The sequence below is a fragment of the Chrysemys picta genome, chromosome 10 (genome assembly GCF_011386835.1).
Source record: "Chrysemys picta bellii isolate R12L10 chromosome 10, ASM1138683v2, whole genome shotgun sequence".
Taxonomy (NCBI): domain Eukaryota; kingdom Metazoa; phylum Chordata; order Testudines; family Emydidae; genus Chrysemys; species Chrysemys picta.
Window position 1 is genome coordinate 52,317,066 of NC_088800.1, and position 27,104 is coordinate 52,344,169.

Genomic DNA, 27,104 nt, shown 5'->3' on the forward strand with positions numbered 1-27,104 from the left:
GATTGAGGGATTTTTGAAGTTTGACACAATAAGTTATCTTCTCTGATATTAATCCCTCCTCTCCCCTCCCTCCTAGCCTCTCCAGCTATTTACCCTTTAGAAGTCCCAGAAAGGCCAAGTCTTTTCTTGCCTATTTTGTTGGAGGTCTTAGTTGTGGACTAGAAGCTCTTTCAGGCCCTAATTGAAAGGCCAAATTTAATGAGCTTCATGAAGCTGTCCCTCCTTCTTCTCTTCAGGTTTCTTTTGCAGGATAGCTGTGATATGAACCTACTAGTTCTCCAGTCTTCCAAAGACTCTTCCGGCGGAACTGGGGGCAGAAGGACCACCAGCATTTCTAAGATAAAAACCAAATACAGTAACTCCTCGCTTAAAGTTGTAGTTATGTTCCTGAAAAATGCGACTTTAAGCAAAACGATGTTAAGTGAATCCAATTTCCCCATAAGAATTAATGTAAATAGGGGGGTTAGGTTCCAGGGAATTTTTTTTCACCAGACAAAAGACTATATTATATATATTATACACACACACACACACACACACACACACACACAGAGTATAAGTTTTAAACAATGTGATACTGTACACAGCAATGATGATTGTGAAGCTTGGTTGAGGTGGTGGAGTCAGAGGGTGGAAAAGGGTGGGATATTTCCCAGGGAATGCCTTGCTGCTAAATGATGAACTAGCACTCGGCTGAGCCCTCAAGGGTTAACACATTGTTGTTAATGTAGCCTCACACTCTACAAGGCAGCACAGATGGAGGGAGGGGAGACAGCACGGCAGAGAGAGAGAGACAGAGAGAGAGAGATGCGCATTGCCCTTTTAAGTACGCGGACACCACTCTAAGTACACTGCCTTTTTAAGTAGATCAGCAAGTTGAGACAGCGGCTGCTGCAAGCAAGCTCCCTCCGTCCTGAGCCCTATCATGTTCCCCCCAACCCCGTTCTATGGAGATGGGGTAAGCAGGGGGCAGGAGCAAGGGGAGCGGGACACCCTGACGTTATCCCCCCTCTCCTCTCTTCTCCCTCCCCTCCCCTCCCCCCCCCCCCCCCGCACAGCAAGCAGGAGGCTCCCAGGCAGAGGAGAGGAGCAGCACATGGCAGTGGGGGGAGGGACAGCTGAACTGCAGGCAATTGATAGCCCACTGGGCAGCTGCCACACAGGGAACTTAGGGGAGCAGGGGGCTGATAGTGGGGCTGCCGGTCCACCCTGGTTCCAAGCCCCCACCAGCTAGCTCCAATGGGCTGCTCTTTCTGCAAGCAGTGGACAAAGCAGGCAGCTGCCAAACAATGTTATAAGGGAGGATTGCGCAACTTTAAATGAACATGTTCGCTAATTGATCAGCAACATAACAACGAAACAACGTTAACCGGGAGGACTTTAAGTGAGGAGTTACTGCATGTCCTCTTTCCTTGTCCACTTGTGTTTTTAAATCCCCTTTCGGGCCTTCATACCAAGCAGGATAATGAGAGTTCCCACTACTTCTCCCCCCGCCCCCCCCCCAACCCCCCGGGGCTGAGCTCTGATGAGAGAAGCATGCGTCTCTGAAGCACTAAAGGCTAGGGTTTTAAAAGTATTTAAATGCCTAAAGAAGCAGGGAAGAGGGAAACCACTAGTGGGGTTTTCGAAAGTGCCTGTGCTAGACAGGAGGCCAGAAGAGACAATCTGGTGGTCCCTTACTTCCTTCTGACCATAAACTCCATGACGCTGAATAAAATCCGGCCCTCAGGCTCCTGCTGGAAGCTGTAGCAAACCTGCAATATGTGACCCAGTCACAAGCAGGGGACAGTGCCGCAGCTGGGGTAATAGGGGTTAGAGTTACATCATCCATTTCAATAGCAGCCTAATTTACCCTGGCGATCCCCTCTCACACACTGGTAGGGGTGTATACAGCTCAGATGTTGGGCAAAGCTGCGTGTGAATGCGCACGGCCTCTGCAGCTAGCAGTGGATCAGTTCCTAAAAGGGGCAGTGCTGTAGTCACCTCTCGCTAGCATGGAAACCTTGTGAACTATGACCGGCAGAGGCTTGCACCAGAGCGTTTTGAAGGCCACTCGAGCAGGGCCGGCTCCAGGCACCAGCCCACCAAGCATGTGCTTGGGGCGGCGCCTGGAGGGGGGTGCTGCGGTGGGGCCCCGGCTGGGCTCGCCGCCCTCCCCCCGGTGCTCCGGCTGGTCGGGGAGAGCGGAGAGCCCCGGCCGGGCTCGCCGCCCTGCTCCCGGCGCTCTGGCTGCCGGGGGCTCTCCACCCTCCCCCCGGCACTCTGGCCGCCGGGGAGAGCGGAGAGCCCCGGCCGGGCTCTCCGCCCTGCTGCCGGCGCTCTGGCCGCCAGGGGCTCTCCACCCTCCCCCTGGTGCTCTGGCCGCCGGGGAGAGCGGAGAGCCCTGGCTGGGCTCGGCGCCCTCCCCTGCCGCAGGTGCATGTGAGAGAGAGAAAAAGGAGAAACGAGGAAAGGGAAGAATCACTTACAGCTTCAATGGTGGTTTTCCTCTTGTCTATCCAGCTGCTGCTTTGCAGTTCAGCCTTTTCCTTCATAATGGCTATTGAAAACAATCCCAAGCCCATACCCCTGGTAGAAGCTCAAGATAGACACAAGGACTGAGGCCAGGAGCAAATTAGAGATTGTTTCTGTGATGCAAGAACTCAAAAAAACAAACAAACAAACAAAAAAAAAACCATTGGTTAATGGGTCGCAGCCCAGTTCTGTTGGGAGCTAAAATTGCTACCATCTGACAGCTGTTCAGCTGGTTGCATTAACCCAGCTTTTGACTTCACAGCGCATAAAAGCCACCACCACCACCACAACTGGGGCTAATTGGCCTGCTTGGTGCAGTCTCAACAGAAAGGCAAAGGACTGAATGGGCCACAGCTGGTGTTTTCCCATCTCCCACACGGAGGCGAAGGCACATTGGCACTGGCAGGCCCGGGCCCTCTGTGCTGAGGATGAAGCAAAGTCAATGGCATTATCAATCGGCCCCTTTACAAAGGCAGAAAGGCATGAATGGTTACTTACAAACCCTTCTCATTTGACAATTAAGTTTTGTAGGCCACATGCTCGGAATATTCTTACATATTCTATGTTGCTTTGCAATTGTTAGTACAAAGGCTGAGGGCGGGAATTCATCCTATCCTACCATTCGCAATTCCAATTTCTCCCCTCTCCACTGTCTAGACACTTGATCCAGACCCTGATTTGGCCTGGGCAGCTGTGAGGGGAGCCTGGCACGGATTGTGACCCATGGAGAGCGCTCCATATGTATTGGGGAATGGAGCAGCAGAGTGGAGCACAGCTCATTTGGCCCACAGCATGTGTATACATTTTATCACGCCTTCTCATAGGAATACGCTCATGACAACTTGCCCCCACCTCAAATGCACGACTGGTTTTCAGTGTTTATTTCAAACGTTAAAGCATGGTGCAATTTATGGCCCACCGTTCACAGCAGATTCTCCAAGTGTGCTTTCAATGCACTGCAGCCTGTGAAGAAGCAGAAAGCCATTGCAATGCAGGGCGTCGAAAACCCGAAGAGTTTTATTGTGGTTGCTAGTAGCACTTGCTGTTAAGCTTGCACATCTGTTTCTATTACCACCCCCCATCTTCACACCAGTGGCATAGCCAGGTTCTAAGAGCAGGGGGAGCAAACATAAAAAAGGCACCCCCCCTTGGCTCCTCCTCCGGCCACTCCACGCCCCCCCCCTCCCCCCGGCTCCTCCAGCCACACTGCGGCTATGCTGCGCTCCCCCATGGCTCCTCCGGCCACGTCCCCCCCACTCCCATGGCTCCTCCGGCCATGCTGGCCGAGCTGAATTCTCCATTTATGGACAGAGTGGCTGGTGCTGGGCATCGGCTGCACAGGCGGAGTGGCAGCGGGGGGCTCTCGCTCCCACTCCCGGGCCGGGCACACACCAGCTGAGGAGCCGAGTCCCCGTCAGACCATGAGAGGCCACTGACACCTGCCCACCCGCCCGCATGGGGTCCGCGCTGGCCTCCCCTCTGTGCCACTACGGTGCCGGGCACCCCCCTCGCCGGGCCCCCCAGGCGGAGGGTGAAGGGGGAGGAGACTGAACATTCTAGAGCCCGGCGGGGTTCTAGAACGCTGGACAGCAGGCCGGGGCGCTCTCCCGGCCGAAGGGGAGGGACTCAGTCTCTTCCCCGACTGGGGAGGGCGCGGGGTCCCGCTGGGTCTCCGCGGCCTCGCTTGGGCTCGAGGAGGCGGCGGCGGCTCTGTGGAGCTGGTAGTCCGGGTAGGGGTTGCTGAACGCCCGCTGCTCCATCTCCGCCTCGCCCCCCAGCTGCAGCTTCAGTTGCTTGGACATGCTCTCTCCCATGGCAGCCTGCCCCTGGCCTGCCCCCTGCTGCATGGCGAGCCGCCAGGGACACGCGACCGCCCCGAGAGCAGCAACGCGCTCCCTGCTGCAGCGGCAGCACTACGCCAAAGGCTAGGGCAAAAGCCGACACTAGCGCCGGGGAAAACGCGCCCTGCCTTGATAATAATGCAGTGGGGCCTCTTCCCCATGGCTCCTCCGGCCGCGCTGCAGCCACGCCCCCCCCCCCCATGGCTCCTCCGTCTGTGCTGCCCTCCCCCCCCTTGCCTGCAGGAGCCCAGCGCCGGCCCGGCAGGACAAGCTTCAGAGCGGAGCGTGGGCCCTGCCCACTGGCGCCATGGTAACCCCTAACTAAGGCACCACTTTTGGAAAATGTGCAGAGGGGAAGTGGCTGCTTCCCCTGCACCCCTCTAGCTACGCTACTGCTTCACACACTTGCAGATTCCCAGCACATTCCTTCTTCGGCCAAACGTTTCCATACCAGTCTCTGCCAAGGTGATCTTTAAATTAAAGTACTTGCTTCTGGCCATTAAACACTGACATTAATCACAGGCATATATTTTCTTTAAAAGCAGAGGAAGTGTAAAACAGAGTTCAAATGACATCAGCATTTCACAATTAAAGCTCAGAAGTAAAAAATGCAAAGGCCAAGGTCTCGACAGTAATAACGAGAGACTGTCAATCTAGTCATTCATTTCAGACCCTATTGTGGTGCCCCTAACCCCCTTCCAATTTTTGTGGTTTTCCAAGCCTATTTGCCTATTGTAAATCACACTTCTCTCTCCCCTGTGGCTACAGAAAAGACCCAGGCACAAAGAGGAAACCGACGAGAGAGAGAGAAATCAGTGCAATTAACTATACATAAAAAAAGTGTTCAGAGGTGCTGAGCAGTTTTAGCAACCAGACTTAAAACAGAATAGTGGGTACTCAGCACCTCTAAAAATCAGACCCCAAGTGCTGTCCAAGGCATCAAGTGAACCAACTGTAAACATTCCCTTAATCTCTTCCAGTTACAGTCATCTCAGGCATTCCTTCTCGTGAGCCTGGGGGAATGCATTTTTAGAAGAGTGTGATTGAGTCAGCAGTGTCCCTTTCAAAGGGCCACAGAGCACTTCCTGTTCCTGTAAGACACAGGCCAGAAGAAATCCAGGGTGCACAGCGTGCTCAAGCTACTGCTGGAACCACAGCTTCTGCATTTCCTGATGCTTCATGGTTTCAACCATGGAAACTCAGAGCCCAGTTCTGTACTCTCCTGAGCAGCCCTTGGGCGGACGTGTCAGACTGCTGAAGTCAACAGGGTCCTCAGGTGAGTAAGTGGGCCGCTCCAGCAGATCCCTTTACATTGCGCTCATGCCACCTTCTGCACGTCACTGCTCTTTAATGCAAGAGAAGGCCGGGGACAATCTGCCCGAGAGAACATTCAGTGTAAGAGTTTCTAAAACTTCAGAATTTTGTTACCCTTAAATGTATTTGTTGAATTTAAAAAAAGAAAAGACGACTCCCATTTCACACGGAGGGATGGTGGCCACAGCAGAGTGGAAGGGAGTCTGTTCCCCTTGCACAACTGCAGCACTGTATAAATGATACTCATTCATCTCCCCAGGTTACTTATACCATGCCCATCCCGTAGGCACCAGAGCTTCTAGCTGGCAATTGTACTCACACGGATTCTAGTTGCACAGGCAGCCCTGGGACTGCCTTTGGCGTTGTTCTTCACCATTCAGTGATCTGCAACTACTTATATGCAGCTAAGCACCACAGGATGGAACGTCCAACCTTCCCACTGCTGGGTTTCAGGGACGCATTTGGCATGGCTGACGTCGGTGACTGAACCTCCCATGATAAAAGGGGACCCGCCTCCAAACCCAACAAGATTCCAGTTCCTCTTCCCTTTATGTTGCAGCCCCTCCTCGCCTGATGTCATCACAATGAGGAGTGCTCAGAGAGGAAGGCCGGATAATGCTGGCTCCACAGCCCAACACCATTGCATGATTTCCACAGATGAGGTCGCTGGGGGCAACACAATGAATGGGGGCATTGAGCAAGCAGCGTGCATGGTGAACCTAGCCTCTGCCAGCCTTGAGATCAGAGGGCCAAGACCCCATCCTGCTTCTGCTGGAATCAATAGGCAAAACTCCCATGGCACAGACTTGTGCACATTCTGCTCTGTTACCCTCCACACATCCATAGTAACCTCATGGAAGTCTATGGAGTTACTCCCAATTTACACTGCAGCAACAGCAGGATTTGGCTCTCGGTGTGGCAACGGTTTGTGCTGCTAGTAGAGCTGTAAGGCTGTCATCATTGTACGCTCCCAGGGCTTTTATACCACCCCTGGCTAACAGGGGCAGGAAACGCCTCGCTGAGTCTGCCAGGCCCAAAGGAAGCTCACTCTTTCCTAGGTTAATAGTGATTTTCAACACTCAACCACTTCTGCTTTTAAAATCTGTGTCAGCATTTATGGGGTTATGACAACAGCATCTCCCAGTCCTTCCCTCCTCTGCCATCCCTTCCTTCCTGGGGAAACAGGAGAAAAAAAAGCCCCCCAAAGATTAATGGTAACAGCTTTTAATTTGACAAGAATACATCAGTTCAGACAATACTGGTTTTGCTTCTTGTTTGGAGTTTCCTTCACATACCAGCAGGGAGAGGGGAATTTTGTCAGGAAGTACAGTTTTTCCTTGGGGCTTAAAGCATGATCAGTGTGCAAGTCAGTGCTTCTTTTTTTGTTTAAAACTCTTTTCCCGATGATTTATTTACAGTTACAGTACCTCTTAGTGATCAACAGAAAAAAAATGTGTTAACTGGGGATACACGATCCCAAGTTGAGAAAGGCAGATCTCCGATATTTATATATTTATACATATATATATATATATATATTTATGTGTATACACAGATACATTTCTCTCTTCTTTAAAGTATTAAAAAAATTGATCAACCTCCATTCTATAAAAAATACCTACTCTACAAGATAGAAAAATTTCCCTCTCAAAGTATACACCGATTTACACCCAAAGCTACTCTGGAAACGTACATTACGTGGCTTCTTCCCGCAGGCTCAGGGAGGGAAAAGGTCCACAAGGGGACAGCTTAGAGAATGAATGAGCAGGAGCTCTTGGCTTGCTGGGAGATGCTATACAAGGATGTGGGGAGGGAGAAGGAAGATGATGGCTCATTGCTCAGGTGTCCAGGGAAGAGAAAACGCAGCCCTCGCTGGAAGGCAGGTTGTCTCATCTCTCTCAGCAGTTATTACAAAAGACAAGACCAAGGGCATTGTGTGTTCACAGAATGCGACTGGGGACATCTCGAACATCCCAATGAGACTGGAGCTCCAGACCCTGCATGGGGGAGATGGAGTTGAAAGCAGTGACCTGCTGCCATCTGTCCCTGGAGTCGCTTTTTCTCTTACTTTAGTTTTCAAATGAAAACTGGGTAAGTCTGGGTTAAAGACTTAATAGAAGGCAAACCCGTATGAAGATGGACATTTTGCACAGGCATCCCATGAAACCATCTCTCCATTACAGTGGGAAAGACAGGGACTGTCAGCACCACTGGGTGTTTTTGGGATCCCCCAGCTATTCTCACTCACACAGGCTCTTCACCCACGTTAGAATCATCCTTTGGGTCTGCATGAATCCAGTTATGCAATTTCTTACGCCCTGGAAAAAGCCATCTGGGACCAAGGGCTTTTACTTTCCAGACATGGAATAAAATAAAGGAGAGTTGCCAGCTCAGTAGTTGTGATGGCCTAAAGGGGATTTTAGGGAAGCGAAGGGGCTGTGGTGTTTATCGCTCTCCAACTCTCAGCAGAGGGAGGATTTGGATCTGGTTTCCCTGGTAAGCAGCTGGACTAGCAGCTCAGATGACCCAGTCCGATGAGCACATTTAGGATGTTCCAGTGCAGACCAATGCACTGGGATTTTCCATATTTTGTACAAATTTGGGATTCAGCCTGGCTAACAGGGCCCTTCTGAAAGCTAACCAGGTGATTTAAAAATGAAATCACCCCCCTTTAAAATAGAAATCTACTGTATATTCAACATGCCAACTATGCCTGGAACCAGGCCGCCTTTCAGTTACAGAAATCAAAATCAAAGCCAAGGAAGTTGGATCATTTGGGTATGTGCTAGCCTGAAGGTTGTTCTGGTAGCCCGAGGGGAACAGGCATTTTTAATCAATGACTGTTTTTACTTATTGAATGATGCATTGTATAGGTTTTAAAATTCATTAAACCAGATGCATTGTACAAGACTTTTAAAATGCATTTCACACTAGCCTGAATGGGTCTGAAGTTAATATGGTTTTTGTTTCCCAGAGGCCTTCGATTTCAGCCTCCAGTCAATTGTACCCCTTAGCTTCCGAGCACCACCTTCACTGGGGTATAAGACTCAGTTGTAATCACTACACTGCAGGTGGCCTCGGTCGTCTAAGAAATCAAAACAGCAGCCGCCGGTCCCTGGTTTAGAGCCACTAAGCTACTCAATGAATGTGATAGCAAGCCAAGTGCATCGCAGCACAAGAATGGGGAGAACCCGGGCATGGAAAGGGCTCTACCTCCAGTGCTGCAGTATCATCAGCAGAGCCCACCTCTGACTGGATCATTGCAATACACTTCATGGTAACACTGGCATTCGTGCACATAGGGGACGATGGCGGAGGTCCTTGGCTCTCGAAACAAGCGTGTGAACGGTTCATGTTGGTCCCCTCTGCTAGAACTTACTCTGTTGCACCACTAGGGGACCAGCCTGAACAGCTGCGTGCCCACTTATGGCTGAGCACTACTACGGCTACATGGGTACTGTGGGCCATACAGCAGAAGTGAGGAGGACATAACAGCTACCAGGCTGGCTCCAAAGCATGCTAATTAACCATGAAGAAATCACAGCCCTTCCTTCACTCGCTCAAGGAAACAGCAGGATAGGGAGCCGCTGTCCTTCCATCTACAGCTGTGTGGCTTTCACCCCTCCCACTGATTGCTACCTTACTGCAGTCCTGTCCAACTCAGGTCCCATGGTTTGATAGAGAAGTGCTAACATCTGATGCTGAAGGAGCATGCCACAGAAGAGGAATGGGGAGTGCTGAAGAAAGCCACCCCTCTGTATTGTGCGAGGAATGGAGCCAGATGAACAGTGAATTTAAAGAAGATGCCATATGTGTAAAATGTTACCAAGCCAGAGAACAAAAATACAAATGCCGAGGCACGTGTCGAACTCCAGTTACACCCCTATATCAAAGATGGCCATTCCCCTGCCCCCTTCCTTCCACCCACTAAATGGAGAGAAGTCATCTAGGGTTCCTGCCTGCAACCCCCAGGAAGAGGGGGTGTGAGATGGTGCTAGTTGTGCAGACTGAGGGACGAACTTTGCACTAAGTTCAAAAACATTCTACGGGCGTGGAACGAACATTTCTTATTCACAAATCTGCCTCAGTAAGGGTGTCCTGGGCACTTTGGCAAAGCAGATTTCTGGGCTGTGCAGGGGAGGGCAGGAAATTATCTCAGAAGTCAATCAACTAACTTCTCCACCCCACTATTATTCTCTTTTCATTAAAGTTTCAGCAGAATGAATCTATACATGGCCCTGTATTTTGCTTAACTCCTTAGACCTATTCCCCACCCATGCGCCAAAAGGGATTTCAGGGTTACATATTGCAACAGTTCCAGTTAGCATTTGTCAGCCCCACTGTTTGATATGTTCCATCGACAGGGAGGCAGGTCCTTTCCTTCCCCCCTCCCACTCCACGTTTTGCTCCATTTATTCTCCAGATTCCCTTTCACCCCTTAAAGCCAGCAAGGGTCTTGAAAGAGAATCCAACAACAAAGCTTTGTTGCTGGTTTTCTTTTTCCCCGGGCACTGGATTAATTCACCCAGTGATCTGAAGTGACACTTCATGTGCCTTCATGGAGATCAAAGACATCCTAAGTCTCTCCTTTGCCTCTCAGTGTGCCAAGTCCACCCCAGATCAGCAGCACACAGTCTGCAGCTTTCGGCTTCCTTTACTTGACTTCCAGGATGGATGGGTTGGTTTCCATGATGGCCACAATGATCCTGTCAATGTAGTCTTGCAGGCGGAAGTTAATCTCCTCCTGCTTTTGAATTGCCTCCATGAGCTGTAGGGGAGGAAGAGGAGGAAGCTGGTTACTGATAGGCCACAAGTCAGGGCCACCTAGCATAGATTTCTTTGCAATTTTCACCCTCTACCGTTTGCTCAGCAAAATAACCCACCAGAGTCCGCTACAAAGGGTTCCTTTGTCCCACAAGCTGCGTCCTGCACAAGAGATTCCCTGCTCCAATTTTAGATTTAAGAGGAAAAACTGGATGTATCTTAAAAGAGCTACTGATGACACCAGGGCCGGCTCCGCCCCAAGCAGCCAAAAAAAAAAAAAAAAGCCGCGGCCGTGATCGCAATCGCGATCTGCGGCGGCAATTCGGCGGGAGGTCCTTCACTCCGAGCCAGAGTGAGGGACCGTCCGCCGAATTGCCGCCGAATACCTGGACCTGCCGCCCCTCTCCCAAGCGGCCACCCCAAGCACCTGCTTGAGAAGCTGGTGCCTGGAGCTGGCCCTGGATGACATATTCATTCCTGTTACTGTCCAGCACAAACTCCAGTGAAATGTACGTCCTCCTCAAAACCCAGCTTCAGCTCCCTGGAATCCCCGTTGTTCTAGCTTCTTGTCTCTCGTGGGGGAATGTGGATTGGCTGGGGCGGCCATTAGTTGTTCCCTTCCACACTCAAGCACCTTCCACTAACAGAGCTGCTAGTCTGCCCAAGTCAAAACTAAGCCACAGGCTCATGCTGAATATTAACGTCGTGGGTCCTGTTTTCAAACCTGGAACCTCAGATGGCCAATTCATGCTTCCGGATGCACATATCAGGCAACCAAACACCTGTTTTAGGCACACGACAGCATGGGGACTTCAGCACTACAGTGTGAAAATTGAGCTCGTCACTGAGTTTCTTTAGGGTTTTGTGTTTATGGAATGAGTCTCACAATCCCTTATAGTCTTGCCTTTCCCATGAGAGAACGTGGATTCTTATACTCTTAGACACCTGCCCCCACTGACAGACAAGGTTTACTCCAATGCTCTTCCTCTAGCTGCCAGACAACGGCAGTGACTTGTCCCAAGAGAAAGGAATATTGCATGTATCTCACTCAAATAGCAACATTTCCTGTCTCACTTGGCTCCTGCTGGTGAACTCGTCTGTCCATGTGTGTAAGTGCCTGAGGTACAACTACATGAGAACTTGGTACAACAACCAGGGAAGGGGGAGAAGCATAAAGAGCACAGCCATGATGGACCCAGGGTCTCAGTCCTCCACCAATCGTAAGAGGCTAGCTTGAGATTTCTAAGGTATTAAGCAGACAACGTACATCATCTTCTTTACATTATCTTAGCAAGGGGGACATTACCTCATGAACAGCACAGCTAGCCCTTGGCTATATCCTTGCCAAGGTGTGCACCACTATCTCAAGGAGCATCTGGTTTCTATGGGAAGCCATGACCTATGGCAAGTCACCACCTCTGCCAGATGGGCCCCTTTCTAATTGCAGCAAGCTGTAGAAAGGAATTGCTGTGGCTCTCAGCGGGATCCCTGGATTATCAGTAGTGATCTCTACTGCAGAGAGGGCACTTTCAGCTCCTTCCAGGCACACGTAGGTGCTTAGGAGCCAAGAGAGGGGATTAAAGACATCACTCATGCTAAAGAGGAAGCGGTTTGAGGTAAACAGGAATACACTTTCTCTAGACACCACACAGTACCTCATCTCTGGAGACCGAGCTGATTTCTGCAGCCAGGGACTCGGAGAAGGAAGCTGAGAAGAGGTTCTTGGCTCCCTGAATGCTAAGGTTTATAATCTGTCCATTCAGTTCGTCATTTTGTTCTTTCAGATTGCGGTTATCCTGCTCACAACAAAAAACAAGAATCAATACGTTCATAATTTACATTTCTAGAGCTCCACAGATGGCAGGTGTTGTAGGTGCTTTACGAAAGGGGTGCTCTACATTTTACAGCTGGTGGAATAGAGGGATAGTGAAGTTAAGTGAAATGGTCAAGGTGCCCTGGTGACTAAATGGCAGAGCAAGACCAGAATACAGCTCTCCTGACTCTTGTTCTCCCCTGAGCTAGCAGAGCCCTGGGAAGCTTTATTCAGTAGAGGAATGAATACATGCAACATGCTGGGGAGATTTGAACCCTCTTTTGTTCTGACCAGATTGATCTGTGATGGATCAGCGTTTCACTGGGGTATCTCCAGATACTGAAGTGAGGCTGAAATCTGTGCCTCACCAGCCATGGAGATCGTGTTCTGCAGTCCTCTGTTGAGCTGAGAAAGGCAAAGCATTCCCCCACAGTGAAACATGCTCATGTTCTCTGTGATACTTGGGCGGGCTATGACGATTCTCTCCCAGAAGAGGGTTTTAGGCCAAACAGACATGGTAGCTGTGACTATAGTGCTGAGATGTCTCCCCAGTGCCTCTCCTGTTTCCCATACACAATCCTAGCTGTCCTTTGCCAATGCTTAATCACACCTCCAGTGGCTAAAGAACAGGCCGGTGCAGTCCCAGGAGTCTACACCAGATAGTGAGGCTGGATATGGAAGTCCAAGTTGCTGTTGTGGTGTTGAATTGGTTGGCATCTAGTAGCCAAACCAAAACATCGCCCCCAGAATCCCAGTACCTGCTTGAGCCGCCTAATCTCTTGCTCCAGCTCCGTCTCCCGTGTCCTGCTATTGTACTCTTGGAGACCCACGCTGCTGCTTCTGCCTCTTCGCTGCTCCGCTTCAAGTTTGAACAGCTGCAGGTGCTCCAGCTGCTTTCGGAGGTCCTCAATCAGCTGCAATGCAATGAAGGAGAGCGATGGTGCCTGAGGGCCATAGTGCCACAGCGCTAAGCACTGAGTGAGCCTCCCTGCTGCACCAGAGAGGTGTGAGACAGCAGGAGGAGAGAGAACAGTCAATAGGAAGTGTACAGAAATCCCAGTTATGTTCTCAGTGTTATATTCCTGTCCTTTTCCTGTTAACACTGACTGTGCCCAAGTTCCTACCTCAGGCCTTTGCCATTACACCTTTACATCCACACAGAAATATGCCATGTTGAGCAGGCTGGTGAATCCTGACTTGTGCAGGCCTTAGAATGTGAATGCAGAGACAGACGCTGGAGTGAATTTTAATGTACATGAAAGCAAGGGACTAGGGACAGGCTGATGCCACACACAGGGCAGGTGCTGTGCCAGCTCCCAGTCCAGCTAAGCCAATGCACCCTTGCAGACTGCCTTCCAACGAGGCACTGCCAAACAGCAGTGGTTTGAAGAGTGGCAAACCAGCTAGAACAAGATGATCAAATACACTTTCACCTGTTACTCAATTTAAATCCCCTGTTGCTGGAGGAATAAGGCAAGAGCTGTTCCACCCAGCTGTGTCCATTGTAACTGTGAACACTAGACACACAAGCACGTGGAAACGAAAAAGCATGCAGGTAAGGGCAGCTGAAAGCATCAATTAATTTCTCTCCCTCCAGTTCATTGTATTTCTTCCATTTGGCAACAGCAGAGGCCACATTACAAGGTGCTGATAACAAGGTGAATTCATGGTGCAATTTGTATCTAGGGTTATCGAGGAACTAGAACAGCACTGAGCCCTGTGTACAGGACGCAGCATGTTGACCTCTGAGGAAAGTGCTTGTAAATAGCTGCAGTTTCTGCCGAGGACTCCAGGAAGACAGGTGTGGACAGGCTGAATGGTGTCAACTGTTCACTCTGCTCACCTCTTGAGTGGACTCCTTCTCCTTCTGGAATTGGTGTCTCTCCTGGGTCAGTTTGTCTCCCATTTTTCTCTTGCTTTCCTGCTCCTCATTGAATTGAGCAGTGAGGTCTTCTATCTCATCTATCAACTTCTGCTTCTCCTGCAACAAAGTTTAGCAAGATGAAATCACAAAACCTTCCCCACAGCACGGCAAGGCCCCTCTCCTGTCATTCGGAGAGGAAAGCACATATGCACATTGCCACATGGGAACATTCTTTTAGCCGACGTGCATTAGTTTGGACACTTTTGCCTGCTGTGCTTTCATCTGTTGTCTGAGAACATCACAGCCTCAGTGCTTTGCCAGCAGTAAACAAAATGGACCAGCATAGTCAGGAGAGATACGTAATAAATGACTCCTGCCATAAGCTCCATTTGAGCAACTTCTTGCATCTGTACAGAGCCCAGATGGCTTCAGTGACTCTGCACAGGGGCAGGACAGAGTTGTTGCAGAACTGGGGCCTAAGCAAGGGCTACCGGATGAAAATTACATCAAATCAAAGGAATCCCTTAGTTTAAACAACAGCTGCCCTCTCAGAGAAGTTTATAATAGAGCCAGAACTCTGATCTCATTAAACCCTTTTTTATCCTGGGTTTTAGCTGAGCATGGATTTCACAGAGAGCAAATAGACAATGAAAGAACCCGAGCAATGTAAATTAGTATCTAAAACTGAACTACACCCATGGATTTTCAGAAGAACCCTTTTATTATTCTCCACCTTGGCTCGATGGTTGAACAGGGAAGTCAACTGAATTTGTTCAAACTTTAAAACCAAGTAAAACTCATTATTTAATTGTGACCAGAGCCTTGTGAGTGACAAGGTTTCTTTACGCTGCTGCTACTTTTCCCCATATGATCAGCCCCTCTCCCCAATGTGTCATGTGCTGCTCATAAGTTTTAACTTGGTTCCAACTTTAAAGGTGATTGCTGGAGTCACTTATTTTTATACATGCCAAAATTGTCCAAAAAAATTGTAGGTGCTTCATGTTATATGCCTGGAGAAGTGACCTAATTTTCAGGAGTGCTGAGCACCAACAGCCCCCAGTGAAAATTCAGTCACTTAATTAGGTGCAGACACTCAACTTTGCAAAATGTGTTACTAGTTTGTAACATGCATTGACATTTTCTGTGATGAAAGGTGCTTTGTCAATGTGAAATAATATTAACAACAAACAGGAAATCTATGTTTCAAACAAAAACAAAGGAGACATCCAGTTTATCAGCAGAGGGTTGCATCCTCCATGGAGAGCTAATTGCATCTGTTACTGCTCATTAGCCACATTAACTCTAATTTAAGCTAAAATAGAGATGAGCAATAACATGTTATGAGGAGAGGACAGTCAAGAATAAACACATCTCAGGTGGCTGAATGCACCTAGGAATCCTCACAATTTACACCCTTTCCCTCAGATCTAGTGTTGCTGTTTGAAACGTGGGATTGTTATTATTGTGTGTTATTAAATTATATTCTTTATACAGCATCTTTTCTGCCAGGAAAATCTCAACCCATCTCTCACTGGGTGGAGTTCTACAGCTTGTTTTATGCAGGATCTCAAACTAGATCAGGGATAGTCAATTGTTTTTTGCTCAGGTCCAAATTTCTTGGTCAGGGTAAAGTGAAGGTCCAGACTCCAGAGAAAATTATACAAAAATAATAACAATAATGATAATAAGTAAATAAAGAGATTTCTGAATCCGTTCAAAAGCATCTGGCAGTCTGGATTTGGCCCACAGTCCACCTACTCACTATCCCTGGACTAGATGACCAGCATAGGCCCTTCTGGCCTTGAAGTTTATGAAGCTAAGAAAAACTTGGGGGGCAAATTTTAGGCCCTTGAATCCATATTTAGGCACGTAGATCAAATCTTATTTCTTCAGGGAACCTTATATATTGGCAAATATAAGCCAGAAATTAACATAATTTAATACATACCTATTATATTACACACCAACACAATACATCCATATTCCATTATACATACCCCTTTCCGCACGCACACAAGTTAGTGTAAAATGTGTTCTCTGCTAAAACTGACAATTAAAAAATACAATGGTGATAAAGTCTCCCATGACATCCCCTTTGGAGTTACACACACAGTGGAACGTGGGTATTGTGACACAGGAGGAAAGCTGATAATCATTTCAGTGAGCTGCATTGGGAGAGTGTCCAACCTGTTAGGGTGAACCTGTGTGCACTGCCAAGTTGGTTAGTAAAGCTTCCCTACAAGAAGGTTCCACCGTCCTGTGTTATGTTTTCAGTCAGCAGGACCCAAGCCGGAAATGAACTTCCCCAAAATTTGCCACAAGAGGGCAGAATTTCATTCATAAAACAGCAAAGAGAGTGATACAGGTACCATATATAAGGCAACAAAAAACAGCAGCACTGCTTGTTTGTGTGTATGAGGTTCTAAGGGCGGCTGACAGGATTACTGCTGAAGTATATTTAGGACTGCATTGCCTCAGAGAGGTTGGTCCTGGATCTACAGATTTTACAGCGACAAACACAGTGACTCAGTAAGTATCTACAGCATTAAGGCCTAGGTCCTGGTTTCTATTTAGGGTAGGACTAGAGGAGGAAATGGCTCTTTGCTTGTTTGCCTTGCTTGTTATACAGAACTTGGGATTCATATAGGTCTGTTGTGCAAAGCGTTCCATCTCTGTTGTTTGCAACTGGCACTTAGCCTTGACCACAATTCCTGACTCCGAGGGAAAACCACAGCGAGCTCTCATTCTGCATGGGCTACACTGCCTTGGAAGCTGGGCAGAACACAGGTGTCAGTGATTAATACACCAACAGGTTAACTTGAGGCAAGTTGGAATGTGCACTGCAGAGACGCTAAAGTATGATAAGCTCAGGAAAGCCAGCAGTGGGCCAGGGTGCTGAGTCATAGTGGCACAATTAATGCCACATCCCATGCAGAGATGCGCATTCACGCTTCACCGCTAAGGAATCTCTGGCACAGAACAGATCCCTCAGCCTGTTTTCAAACACACCAAAGTACGAGCCTGAAGTATCTTTCTAGGTGAGAAGGCTCTCCCTCACCTCCTCCAGCCTCTCGATACTGGCTTTCAGACAAGGGACGCAGGATCTCAGCTCGCTGTTCTCGTCCTCCAGCTGCTGCAGTCTGTGGCAACGAATGAACACACTTAGAAACTCCGCTACTAGAGCCCTGAGACTAGAGAAAGTCATGCAAGCAGCAAAAATAACAAGAGCATATTAGTGAAGACCGGAGTGTGGATGTAGACTGAGGATGGACTCTGCCTTTGTCCACCCCACTCCTCCTCACCAGTAATCACGGGGAAGGAGGAGACACCTACCCAGACTTAGCTGGAGTTGTTTGAAGCCCTCTGCCTAATTTTTGCCTGCTGTGACAGATATCTCACCCCCAAGGCACCAGGCCATCCTTCAGGCTCAGCACTGACTACCTTCATTGCCCCATAGTAGCAAATCCCAGCTCTGGGCACCAAAGGGTGAAACTTGTTATCTGAGCACAGGCTCTTTGCATTCCAATTATTTCCCCCATTTTTGATGCCTCTCCTCTCGGTATTTTTCCCTCAGAGGCCAAGTGCCAGGGATTGGCACACAGCAACCCGGAGGAGTCCAGAGATGGCCTCACCTAGTGCCCCAGATTCAGATCTCTCAAATTCACATGGGTAGTCTTCCTCCTATATTATCTTCCTGGTCCTTTCTTGTCACTCATGGCCAGTTAGGACTGAGCAAGAATGAAACGTTCTGCATTTGCTGAATCCCTAGTGAAAACCGCCCAGCCAGAGAGAAGAGACATCCCTCGCCCAGGACAGGTTGGCTCTGCCCAGGAAGCCAGCCTGAGGGTGTGGGAGAGCCTGCAAGCTGGTGATTGCCTGATGCGATCAGTCACTAGGAGCAAGGGTATTACTCAAGCTGGTTTTTCAGATCAGATCTCCCCATGCTGCTGTTACAATTCCTCTGGGACAGCCCCAGACAGTGCTGTGGCTCTGTTCCTTCTAGAATAACCAAACACTGCTCAGACGCTTCTGTAACTGCTCCTCCCTCTCAGGGCTGTTCAGGCGGAGGAAAGCTGTAGTCCTCGCCTTGGGCTCATGCCTGTTGAAGTCAAAGGCAGAATTGACTTCCCTGGGAGCAGAACAGATATTTTGTGCATGTCTTTGCGAAGCTGACTCATGTGACAATGTCAAACTGAGCTCCAGGGACTAGTCATGCGAACGGGCAGGAGGTTCAAGCGAACACCCTCGTTATTCACACTGTTAGGGGCGGATCAAGAGGGAGCATGCATGAGCTAATGGAATTCAAATGGAAAGTTCTCTCTGGCTGGAGACAACTGTCAAAGGTGAGTTAATTTACTACTTTGGGACAAAGTTACAGAGGAAGGAGGTAGTCAAAACCAGGGTTTAGAATTACATGGGGGCCAGCTTTATTAGAGACAGCATAGCCATGGCTGGAGTTTATTCTGGAAACTCACCCACAGCTGTGTTCTAGTTGTCACTGATTAGTGATACACCCCCAAAGCGTCACCATGTGGAGGATATGGCAGCTGTACCAACCTGGCTTGCAGATTCTCAATCTCAATACTCTTCTCTCTCTCCATCCTGGTCAGGAGCTCTCTTTGTTTTCTGATTTCCTCTAGGAGCGTCTCATCTGCTTTCAACTCTTGCTCCTTCAGCTGTTCCTCCAGGGCATTAGCTCTTTGGAGAAAAGGAAAGAAGGGGTTTAGCCAAGTCTGACATTACACAGCTGTCCCATTGGCATTCAGATATTTTAGGGAGAAGGATGTCCTCCTTTCTTTTCACCCTCCTCCCCTCTTCCTCCTATTGCAAAGCCAGTAGAAGCCACCATGGAGTTCGAGGATCATCATAAAAGGATCAGCATCTGTACAAGACAAAGAACAGGCACCTGCAAGGCACTTACAGACACCTGGGGGAAAGCAGCTAGCACATCCTCACAACCATCCAATCCCTGAGCACTCTGTGATGCTGAACCACTTGGAAGCCACTGCCTATTTCGCATTTAAATCACTGGGAACCCAGGCAATGGATGCTGGTATCCTATCATCGCAGGTTTCTACAAGCTTCAGTGGTCACATTAAAACTAACCAAAAGGAGGAATGAAGCGAGGATTGAGAAGAAAACAAAGTAAAAGATTATCTTAAAACTTGTGTCTTAGTAGGTAGCAGAGTCAGAGTACTGCACAGAATAAACTACTGAGGCTAATTACTCTAATTAATTAATTATCTTCTTTTTCACCTGGATTTGTAGTGGAGTATGAAATTCACATGCCACTTATGGGTAATTCCTTTGGGCACCAGCATCAGTGATAATTGTATAGCTCTAGGAATACAATATTTGGCTGTCTGCAGGTTGCCAATAAATTAAGCAGGGCCTACATAACAATGATTATTTAATTGTTGCAGAGAAATATTATAATACAAGACAGAGAGGATGTTTAATAGATGTTGGGATTTGTAAGACTTCTAGCATCTTAATTTTAAATTAAATCAAATCTAGGACCTAAAGAAAGTGACCATTTCCCTCTGAATTCTCAATCACCAGGGGAGTATGGAGGGTTATTTTTCCAGGCCACATCCATAACTGGCAAACATTTTTAATGTCACATGGTTCTCAATGGAGCACACAAGTCTCAGAAGACATTCAAGCAGTGGACAGATGTTTGCTGTTAATCTGCTCCCTCAAACCTGTCCTTGGAAGCAGGTGAATAAATAGTGCATAGAGTGGCTGTCATTTTATGACCTTTGATTACATTACTGTAAAGCTGCTTTTGCTTCCCAAAGCAGTGCACTATGAACCATCTTCAGCATCAGCAGCTGGGAAGCTGCAGTTTGCTTGGATATTGTTTTGTTATAGAGCTTATAAAAACACAGGACAAAAGCATGCAATGCAAACCTCTGATAGAGGGACACATTTTTCTAACTGATCAACTTGTTACCTAAGCCCTTTATTTGGATAAAAATAATTAATCCGTCTGGGCTACGTGATTAAAGCACTCAAGGGGGAGTTGTGTGTATTAAGGAAAACATCTTGTTACTGTGAAGTTTATCAGGGCTTAGGAAAACCTTTACTTGAATCACTGTTGTCCATGACACACATACTACTTAACAATCGTATAGTCCAGGCCTGCACAACATGCGGCCCGGGGGCCGCATGTGGCCCATGTGGGCTCACTGTGCGGCCCGCGGGGGGTGAGTAGGTGGGCTCACTGTGCGGCCCGCAGGGGGTGAGTAGGTGGGCTCACTGTGCGGCCCGCAGGGGGTGAGTAGGCAAGCAGGGGGCTGAGGAGGCAAATGGGCGGGCAGTGGCGGGGGGTGAGTAGGCGAGCTGGAGGGGTGGGGGGCTGAGGAGGCAAGCAGGCAGGCAGTGAGCCGGCGTCAGGGGAGAGGGGTTGTTTTCTTTGGAGTAATATGGCCCCCGCCGCTTTATGAGTTGTGCAGGCCTGGTATAGTCCTATAGATAAACTCTTAATGGCTTTATCTGAGGAGCGTAAACACCCCTGGAGAACAGAAGCCCCTCAGATTAAAAATCCCAGGGGTTAAATAAAATTTGCAGATTTATACTAGTCCCAACATCCAAAAGCAATAGGGGTATTTCGGGGGAAGGAGTGAGGAGTCAGGGACACAGTATAGACCTTCTTTAGCTCCCATTGAAATGCAGGGGTTGAAATTGTGGGGGAGGGATAGCTCAGTGGTTTGAGCATTGGCCTGCTAAACCCAGGGTTGAGAGTTCAATCCTTGAGGGGGCCATTTAGGGATCTGGGGCAAAAATCTGTCTGGGGATTGGTCCTGCTTTGAGCAGGGGGTTGGGCTAGATGACCTCCCGAGGTCCCTTCCAACCCTGATATTCTATGATTCTAAATGAAAGGCCAGAGTGGAAAAAACAAACAGTCACTTTCCCTTCACAAATAGCAATGCTCAATATTATTGTTAATTATTTGTAATGTAGCAGCAGCAGCCAGGGGCCCCAGTGAAGGATCAGGGCCCTATTGCTCTAGGCACTGGACCCACAACAACAACAACAACGACAGCTATCCCTGCCATGAAGAGTTTACAGATTAGGTTATGTGTGGCTGGAGAGATTATTTAGAACTATTGGAACATAAAGCTAGCATTGTTACCAAAAGGTCAGAGACTCAGACCTGACAATCTGCAGATTACCTGAATTTCCAGCAGTTAGTCCGTGGCACAGAAAAGTGCACAGGTGAGGCATGGAAAATGACGCAGAGAAGGCCTTTTGCGAAGGCAGCAGTTTAGATGCCTGCTGGCTTTTGACAGGAATGGAATTTAGAACTGTGAGGGAGGGCAGATTTGCTAAGATTTAATAGTCTCTTCTTTATCTTTCTATTGACTCCTTTTCCACTGGCGTGCTTCCATCACACACTTAACCCAACAGAGGGAGTTCTGAGAACGGCTGCCTTTTCTTTAGAGACAATAACCTTAGAGAAAGTCGCGTGTGTGGCTCCTAATTCACACAGGGAGCAGAGGAAAGAGAACAATTCTAAAATACATTAAGGGCTTCCCTACCCGGTGCAGCAATACACGCTCCAGGGGTGCAAATTGTGAGGTGCACTAAGTAGAAGTCCCCTAGTGTGCACTAACGTTGAAGCAGGGAACTTTTGGTGGATGTCAGCAGGGTCTATGAAGGTCACTTGGCATGCAATGTGTTTGTGTGTGTGTGAGAGAATTCACACTCCTCTAGTGCACACTGTTGCACAGTGCAGACAAGCCCTTAGAAACTCCTCATGAGGATATATGTTTGCTCTTGTGACACAAGCCAAATACCCTCACCTGTGCACCAGCTGCAGGTTTTCATGTTTTAACCGACTGTGCTGCTCTCCATTTGCAGCTGTGTCCTTTTCCAGCTCTGTTACCCTCTTCTCCAGGAAGACGACCTGTGCAAGCAAGAGAGAGGATTCAGATACCAGTATGTTCTTTCAGCTTTATTTCTCTTTCTTACAAGTGCAGGCCAAATGATAGTACTGAGAATTATTTCCACCCTGACAAAACTCAAATGCAACCATTGAAGTAATAATTGAAGAAATTCAATTGGTTGCCTCTAAACTGAACTGTATTTTGCTCGACTTTGAGAGAATCATTATGTTCTGCGCTTCATCATGTCTCACCTATTACTGCTGAAATGTGCCCTAATCTAGAGGAGGTGACCTCATTCTCATTCAAGAAATTTACAAGTAGGCATTCCATTTAGGTACATCTCACAGATTTTTAAAAACACAGTTTGCACTTTGCTAGAATTTAGCTCCTAAATTTTAGAAGTGTTCCATAATACGAACACAGGGCCAAATGCTTCACTGGTGTTTCTCCTTTAAGGTCAAAGGCCACATCAGTGGTTGTCTTCATTAAGTTTTTGAACATTTGGCTCTATAGAGCCAGATCCTCAGCTGGTGGAAATCGCCATAGCTCCAATGGAACTGTGACAACGTATGCCAGCTGAGAATATGTATCACACTACCTCAAAGGGACACTATGTCCCTTTTGTCCTTTTCACAGATGGAGAGAGACAAGGAAAAAGGAATAGACTGTTGCCAAGCCACAGATATTAGAAAGGGGACTCAAGGGCTGGTTTACAACCAGAAACTACTTTAAATTCCTTTTAAACATTGACTAGATTTCACTTTGATGGTGTCCCTTTAAGAGATGCTCCTGCAGAGTTGCACAAAACAAGCTGGATACATTAACTTTCCTTTGGTTATAAAAAAATCTGCATTTTAGGGGTCTGAATGTTAACTTAGAATTATTTCCTTTCCTCCCCCCGAGTTACATAGCTCCCTGCTCTGCTCTCAGCCTTATTAGAAAGGCGATGTTACATGTGCTATCAGCAACGTGTTCTTCAGACCCTTCAACCACTTTGTCAGACTGCGGCACTCAGTGTTGTGACACCATCACTACGGCTGCAGTGAAGAAGACTGAGAATTGTCATTGCGTTTGATAAACAAGCAGGAGGTGGGAATACTTTCCTGAGGACAAAGTATCTGTGTAAAAACTAAAGTTAATTTTTGAGATAAGAACAACAACTAATTCTTTTTTTGGATATGCCCAAAAATGAATTTTACATGTTACTTTAGAGTGAAGGACAAACGATGAACAAATCTATACCAAGTCCATGAATCTGGGGTATAAACCAAATCCTGACAATACTCTAGCCAAATGTTTCAAACCTGGGTGCCTGACGTTAGGCTACTAAATCTGTCTTTGGGCTCAGAATGGCCAGAAATGCTGAGCACCCATAAACCCCACTGAGGTGAAGGGGAGCTGCAGGAGTGCAGCCCCTCAAAACCAGAGCACTTTGAAACAGGAGCTGAATTTCAGGCTGTGATGTTATTGACATAATCTGGGACCATATAGAATATGGTTGCAACCAAAGTCCTGTAGTTGCACCAAATCTTGTATAAAGGGGGTCAAATGAGATGTCTAAGACAAGGTTATGGTTTGCTGGTTATGATATGCTGTCTATATGTGTGTATCAATTTTGTAGTTGAAGTTATGAATATTGGCTCTATACTGTCTGTATTTCAAACTTATGCTATGCTTCTTGGAAACTTCCCAGACAAGTTGGTGTTAGCTCTGCCTCGCCTGCTTGATGGCCCATTAAGGACCATCAGCTATACAACTGACCCATTGAGAGAAGGCAAATACACCTTGCAACTCAGCAAAGTATGTAGGGACTGGCCTATGTGACTCCAGACTCCATTTTGCTGTAATTTTCCACAGTAAGGACAAAGAGATGTTCTTACACCTGGAAAAGACTATAAAAGACTGATGCCTCAACTACATCTGGTCTTCAATCCTGCTTCTTACCTCTGGATGGACTTTGCTACAAATGGAAGCTCTACACAAAGGACTGAATGACCCATCCCAGCTGTGGATGTACTCCAGAGACTTGATTTGAATCTGCAGTTTATTCTATCACTGCTACAAGCCTAGGGTGACCAGATCACCCAGTCAAATATCGGGACACGGGGTGGGGGGAGAGCAATAAAATAAAATAAAAAAACAAAACAGTGGCAGAGCAAAAAAACAACCCCTCCCCCCGCAAATGCTAGAGGGAGGCCCCGGAGATGCAGGGGGAGCGCGGGGCCGGGGTGAATGAGAGTCCGGCCTGGCCCCAAGCGCAGGCAGGACTCAGTTGGGCGGTACCTGGAGGGAGAGTAGGGGGGCAGCCCGCGGGGCCAGGCGGCGGCTGTTTTCCCCACCTGGGCAGCGGGACTCGGGAGCAGCCGCTGTTGCAGCTCCTACTGCCGTGGCCGGAGGAAGCGGCCATGGCACTCTGTGGCTGAGGCGCCCGGGCCCGAACCTGTGCCTGTTGTGGGGACCCAGCAGCGCACACGCTGCGCGTGCCCAGCCCCTGGCTAGTCGCGTCTGGGCTGGCTGCCCAGCTGGTGCAATCCTGCAGGCGGCCCCAGAGTGGGGGTGGGTGGCCCCAGCCCCCCCGTCCCGCTTGGGTCCCACAGGGGAACGAATGGTGCTGGGCTGCCGATACCTCCACCCCAGGGCCGCCGTGGGATTGCACCAGCTGGGCAGCCAGCCCAGACACAATTGGCCACGGGCTGGGCGCAGCGTGCGCGCTGCTGGGTCCTCGCAACCGGCCCGGGCTCATGGGGTTCAGGCCCGGGCTCCAGAGCCGCAACTGCCGAGCGCCATGGCCGCTTCCTCCCCCCGCGGCAGTGGGAGCTGCAGCAGCGGCTGCTCCCGAGTTCCACTGCCCAGGTGGGGAGATCAGCCGCCACCTGGCCCCACGGGCCGCCCCCCCTACTCTCCCTCCAGGTACCAGCCGACTGACTCCTGCCTGCGCTCGTGGCCAGGCTGGACTCTCACTCACCCCGGCCCCGCGCTCCCCCTGCGTCTCCAGGGCCTCCCTCCAGCGCTTGTGGAGGGAGGAGAATGGCATGCTTGCGGAAGAGGCGGGGATTTGGGGAGGGAGCCAATGGGGGAAGGAGGTGACGGAGTCGGGGCAGGGGGGGCGCAAGCCCTTCCGGGCTCCGGTGCCTTTGCTTGTTTGTCCAGTGTCCCGACCTAACATTGGTTGGGACATGGGACAAACAAGCAAATATCGGGATAGTCCCGATAAAATCGGGACATCTGATCACCCTATACAAGCCTGAACCAAGAACTTTGCCATTACTGTATGTAATGGATTCCATTTAACCAATTCTAGCTCTCATCTATATCTTTTTCCTTTTATGAATAAACCTTTAGATTTTAGATTCTAAAGGAGTGGCAACAGCGTGATTTGTGGGTAAGATCGGATTTGTATATTGACCTGGGTCTGGGGCTTGATCCTTTGGGATCGAGAAAACCTTTTTTCTTTTATTGGGGTATTGGTTTTCATAACCATTTGTCCCCATAACGAGTGGCACTGGTGGGGATACTGGGAAACTGGAATGTCTAAGGGAATTGCTTGTGTGACTTGTGGTTAGCCAGTGGGGTGAGACCAAAGTCCTCTTTGTCTGGCTGGTTTGGTTTGCCTTAGAGGTGGAAAAACCCCAGCCTTGGGCTGTAACTGCCCTGTTTTAAGCGATTTGTCCTGAATTGGCACTCTCAGTTGGGTCCCGCCAGAACCACATCATTACACAGGCATCTAGGTGTGAAAATTTTGGCCGGTGTATAAATGAGACAGTATAAATGATTCAGTTCTATGAATTATTGTACTAATGTGCTGTCAAATGCACAAGAAATGTGTATATGTATGCATATATATTTATTTCTCTGTCATACCCACAGCTCCACTCGTCTTCCTATTCAGGATGTCAGAATTAAGGAGCAGTTTTAAAGAGGTATTTTCACACTGGAGCAAACATTTACACAAAGCACAATTCACTTGGCTTGGAGTTTTCCATATTCCCTCGGCTATTTTTAGCTATTGATGTTTGAGTAAAGCTTTCCTTTCCCGAATGCAGTTTCTCCTCCTCCTGCCACATGATCCTTTGCTCATAAACTCCCCAGTAAGTTAACGTGGAATGAAATAGAGATGTCACAAAGTCAGCATTTATAGCCTCACTGCAGGACAAATTCTGAGCAGAACAGGCATGAGCGAAAGACAGGAAGTTCCTGTTTCAAGTCAAATAGCTTTGCTTCCTAGGAAGAGTAGCATTAGACAGCAGTGTATATAGCATTGGGAAACAATTACAAAATAAGTTGGTTTAAAATATATTTCTCAGTATTAGTATTGCTCTATGAATGGTTGCTCTATGACCAACTTCAAATACAGTGTATGCAAATACTGTACATCTTACCACCTGTGTCAGTGACATCATTCATTCAGACTAAGGCCATGTCTATATGTACAGCACTGCAGTGGTGCAGCTGTACTGATGCAGCCACACCATTGCAGTGCACCTGGTGAGACATTCTAGGATGACGGGAGACCATAAAAACCATCTCCACGAGCGGCAGAAGCTCTCCTGCTGACATAGTGCTGTGCATATGAGCGTGTATGTCAGTGTCACTTATGTCACTCGGGGGGTGGTTTATTCACACGCCAAGTGACATAAGGGATGCTGATGAAGCCTGAGACAGAGGGACAGATCTCTTCCCCCTGCCAGCATTATAAGAGGTTACAGAACACAGAGCATTGTTTAGTCAACTGTAGAGGGCCAGGAGGAGCCACAAGCCATTTACCATGAAGCAATCTTCAGCCCAAGCTGTGCAACGAGCCTCAACACCCACTGAAAAGCCTGGAATTCGACCTCCCAACCTGAACACAGCAACACACTATGCCTTTTCTGATCATTTTGTCAAATCACAACCCCCAGTCAGTACAGAATGCTTTGAGTTAACCGTCTGTTCCCAGTAGTTATCTACCCAGTGTCAGCCGGCATTCAATAATAGCAAGTAATTAACACCTCGCATTTCCCCAGCAACTTTTGTCCCAGGACCTTGAACCATGGTAAACCATTATTTACTCCATGCAGAAATGGGTACTCTTCTACCTTCTTCATTAATGAGTAGGCTGATGC

General features: G+C 48.4%; 1 protein-coding gene across 4 annotated transcripts in view; it reads right to left on the reverse strand.

The window, feature by feature from the left end:
* Positions 1-6,877: 6,877 nt before the first annotated feature.
* The window catches only part of RAB11FIP3 (RAB11 family interacting protein 3), a 184,976-nt gene continuing 164,749 nt past the window's right edge, over positions 6,878-27,104 (reverse strand). For 3 of the 4 annotated variants that reach the window (XM_005295566.5, XM_005295565.5, XM_024111497.3), the window contains 7 exons: positions 21,919-22,022; positions 18,668-18,808; positions 17,169-17,250; positions 14,090-14,227; positions 13,005-13,160; positions 12,089-12,229; positions 6,878-10,437 (listed from right to left, as the gene is read on the reverse strand). In XM_005295566.5, coding sequence (XP_005295623.2) covers positions 10,324-10,437; positions 12,089-12,229; positions 13,005-13,160; positions 14,090-14,227; positions 17,169-17,250; positions 18,668-18,808; positions 21,919-22,022 — 876 coding nt within the window. In that variant the 3' untranslated portion in view covers positions 6,878-10,323. Of the gene's footprint in view, positions 10,438-12,088; positions 12,230-13,004; positions 13,161-14,089; positions 14,228-17,119; positions 17,251-18,667; positions 18,809-21,918; positions 22,023-27,104 lie in introns of those variants that run through there. The other variant, XM_042854133.2, reaches the window with a different exon arrangement.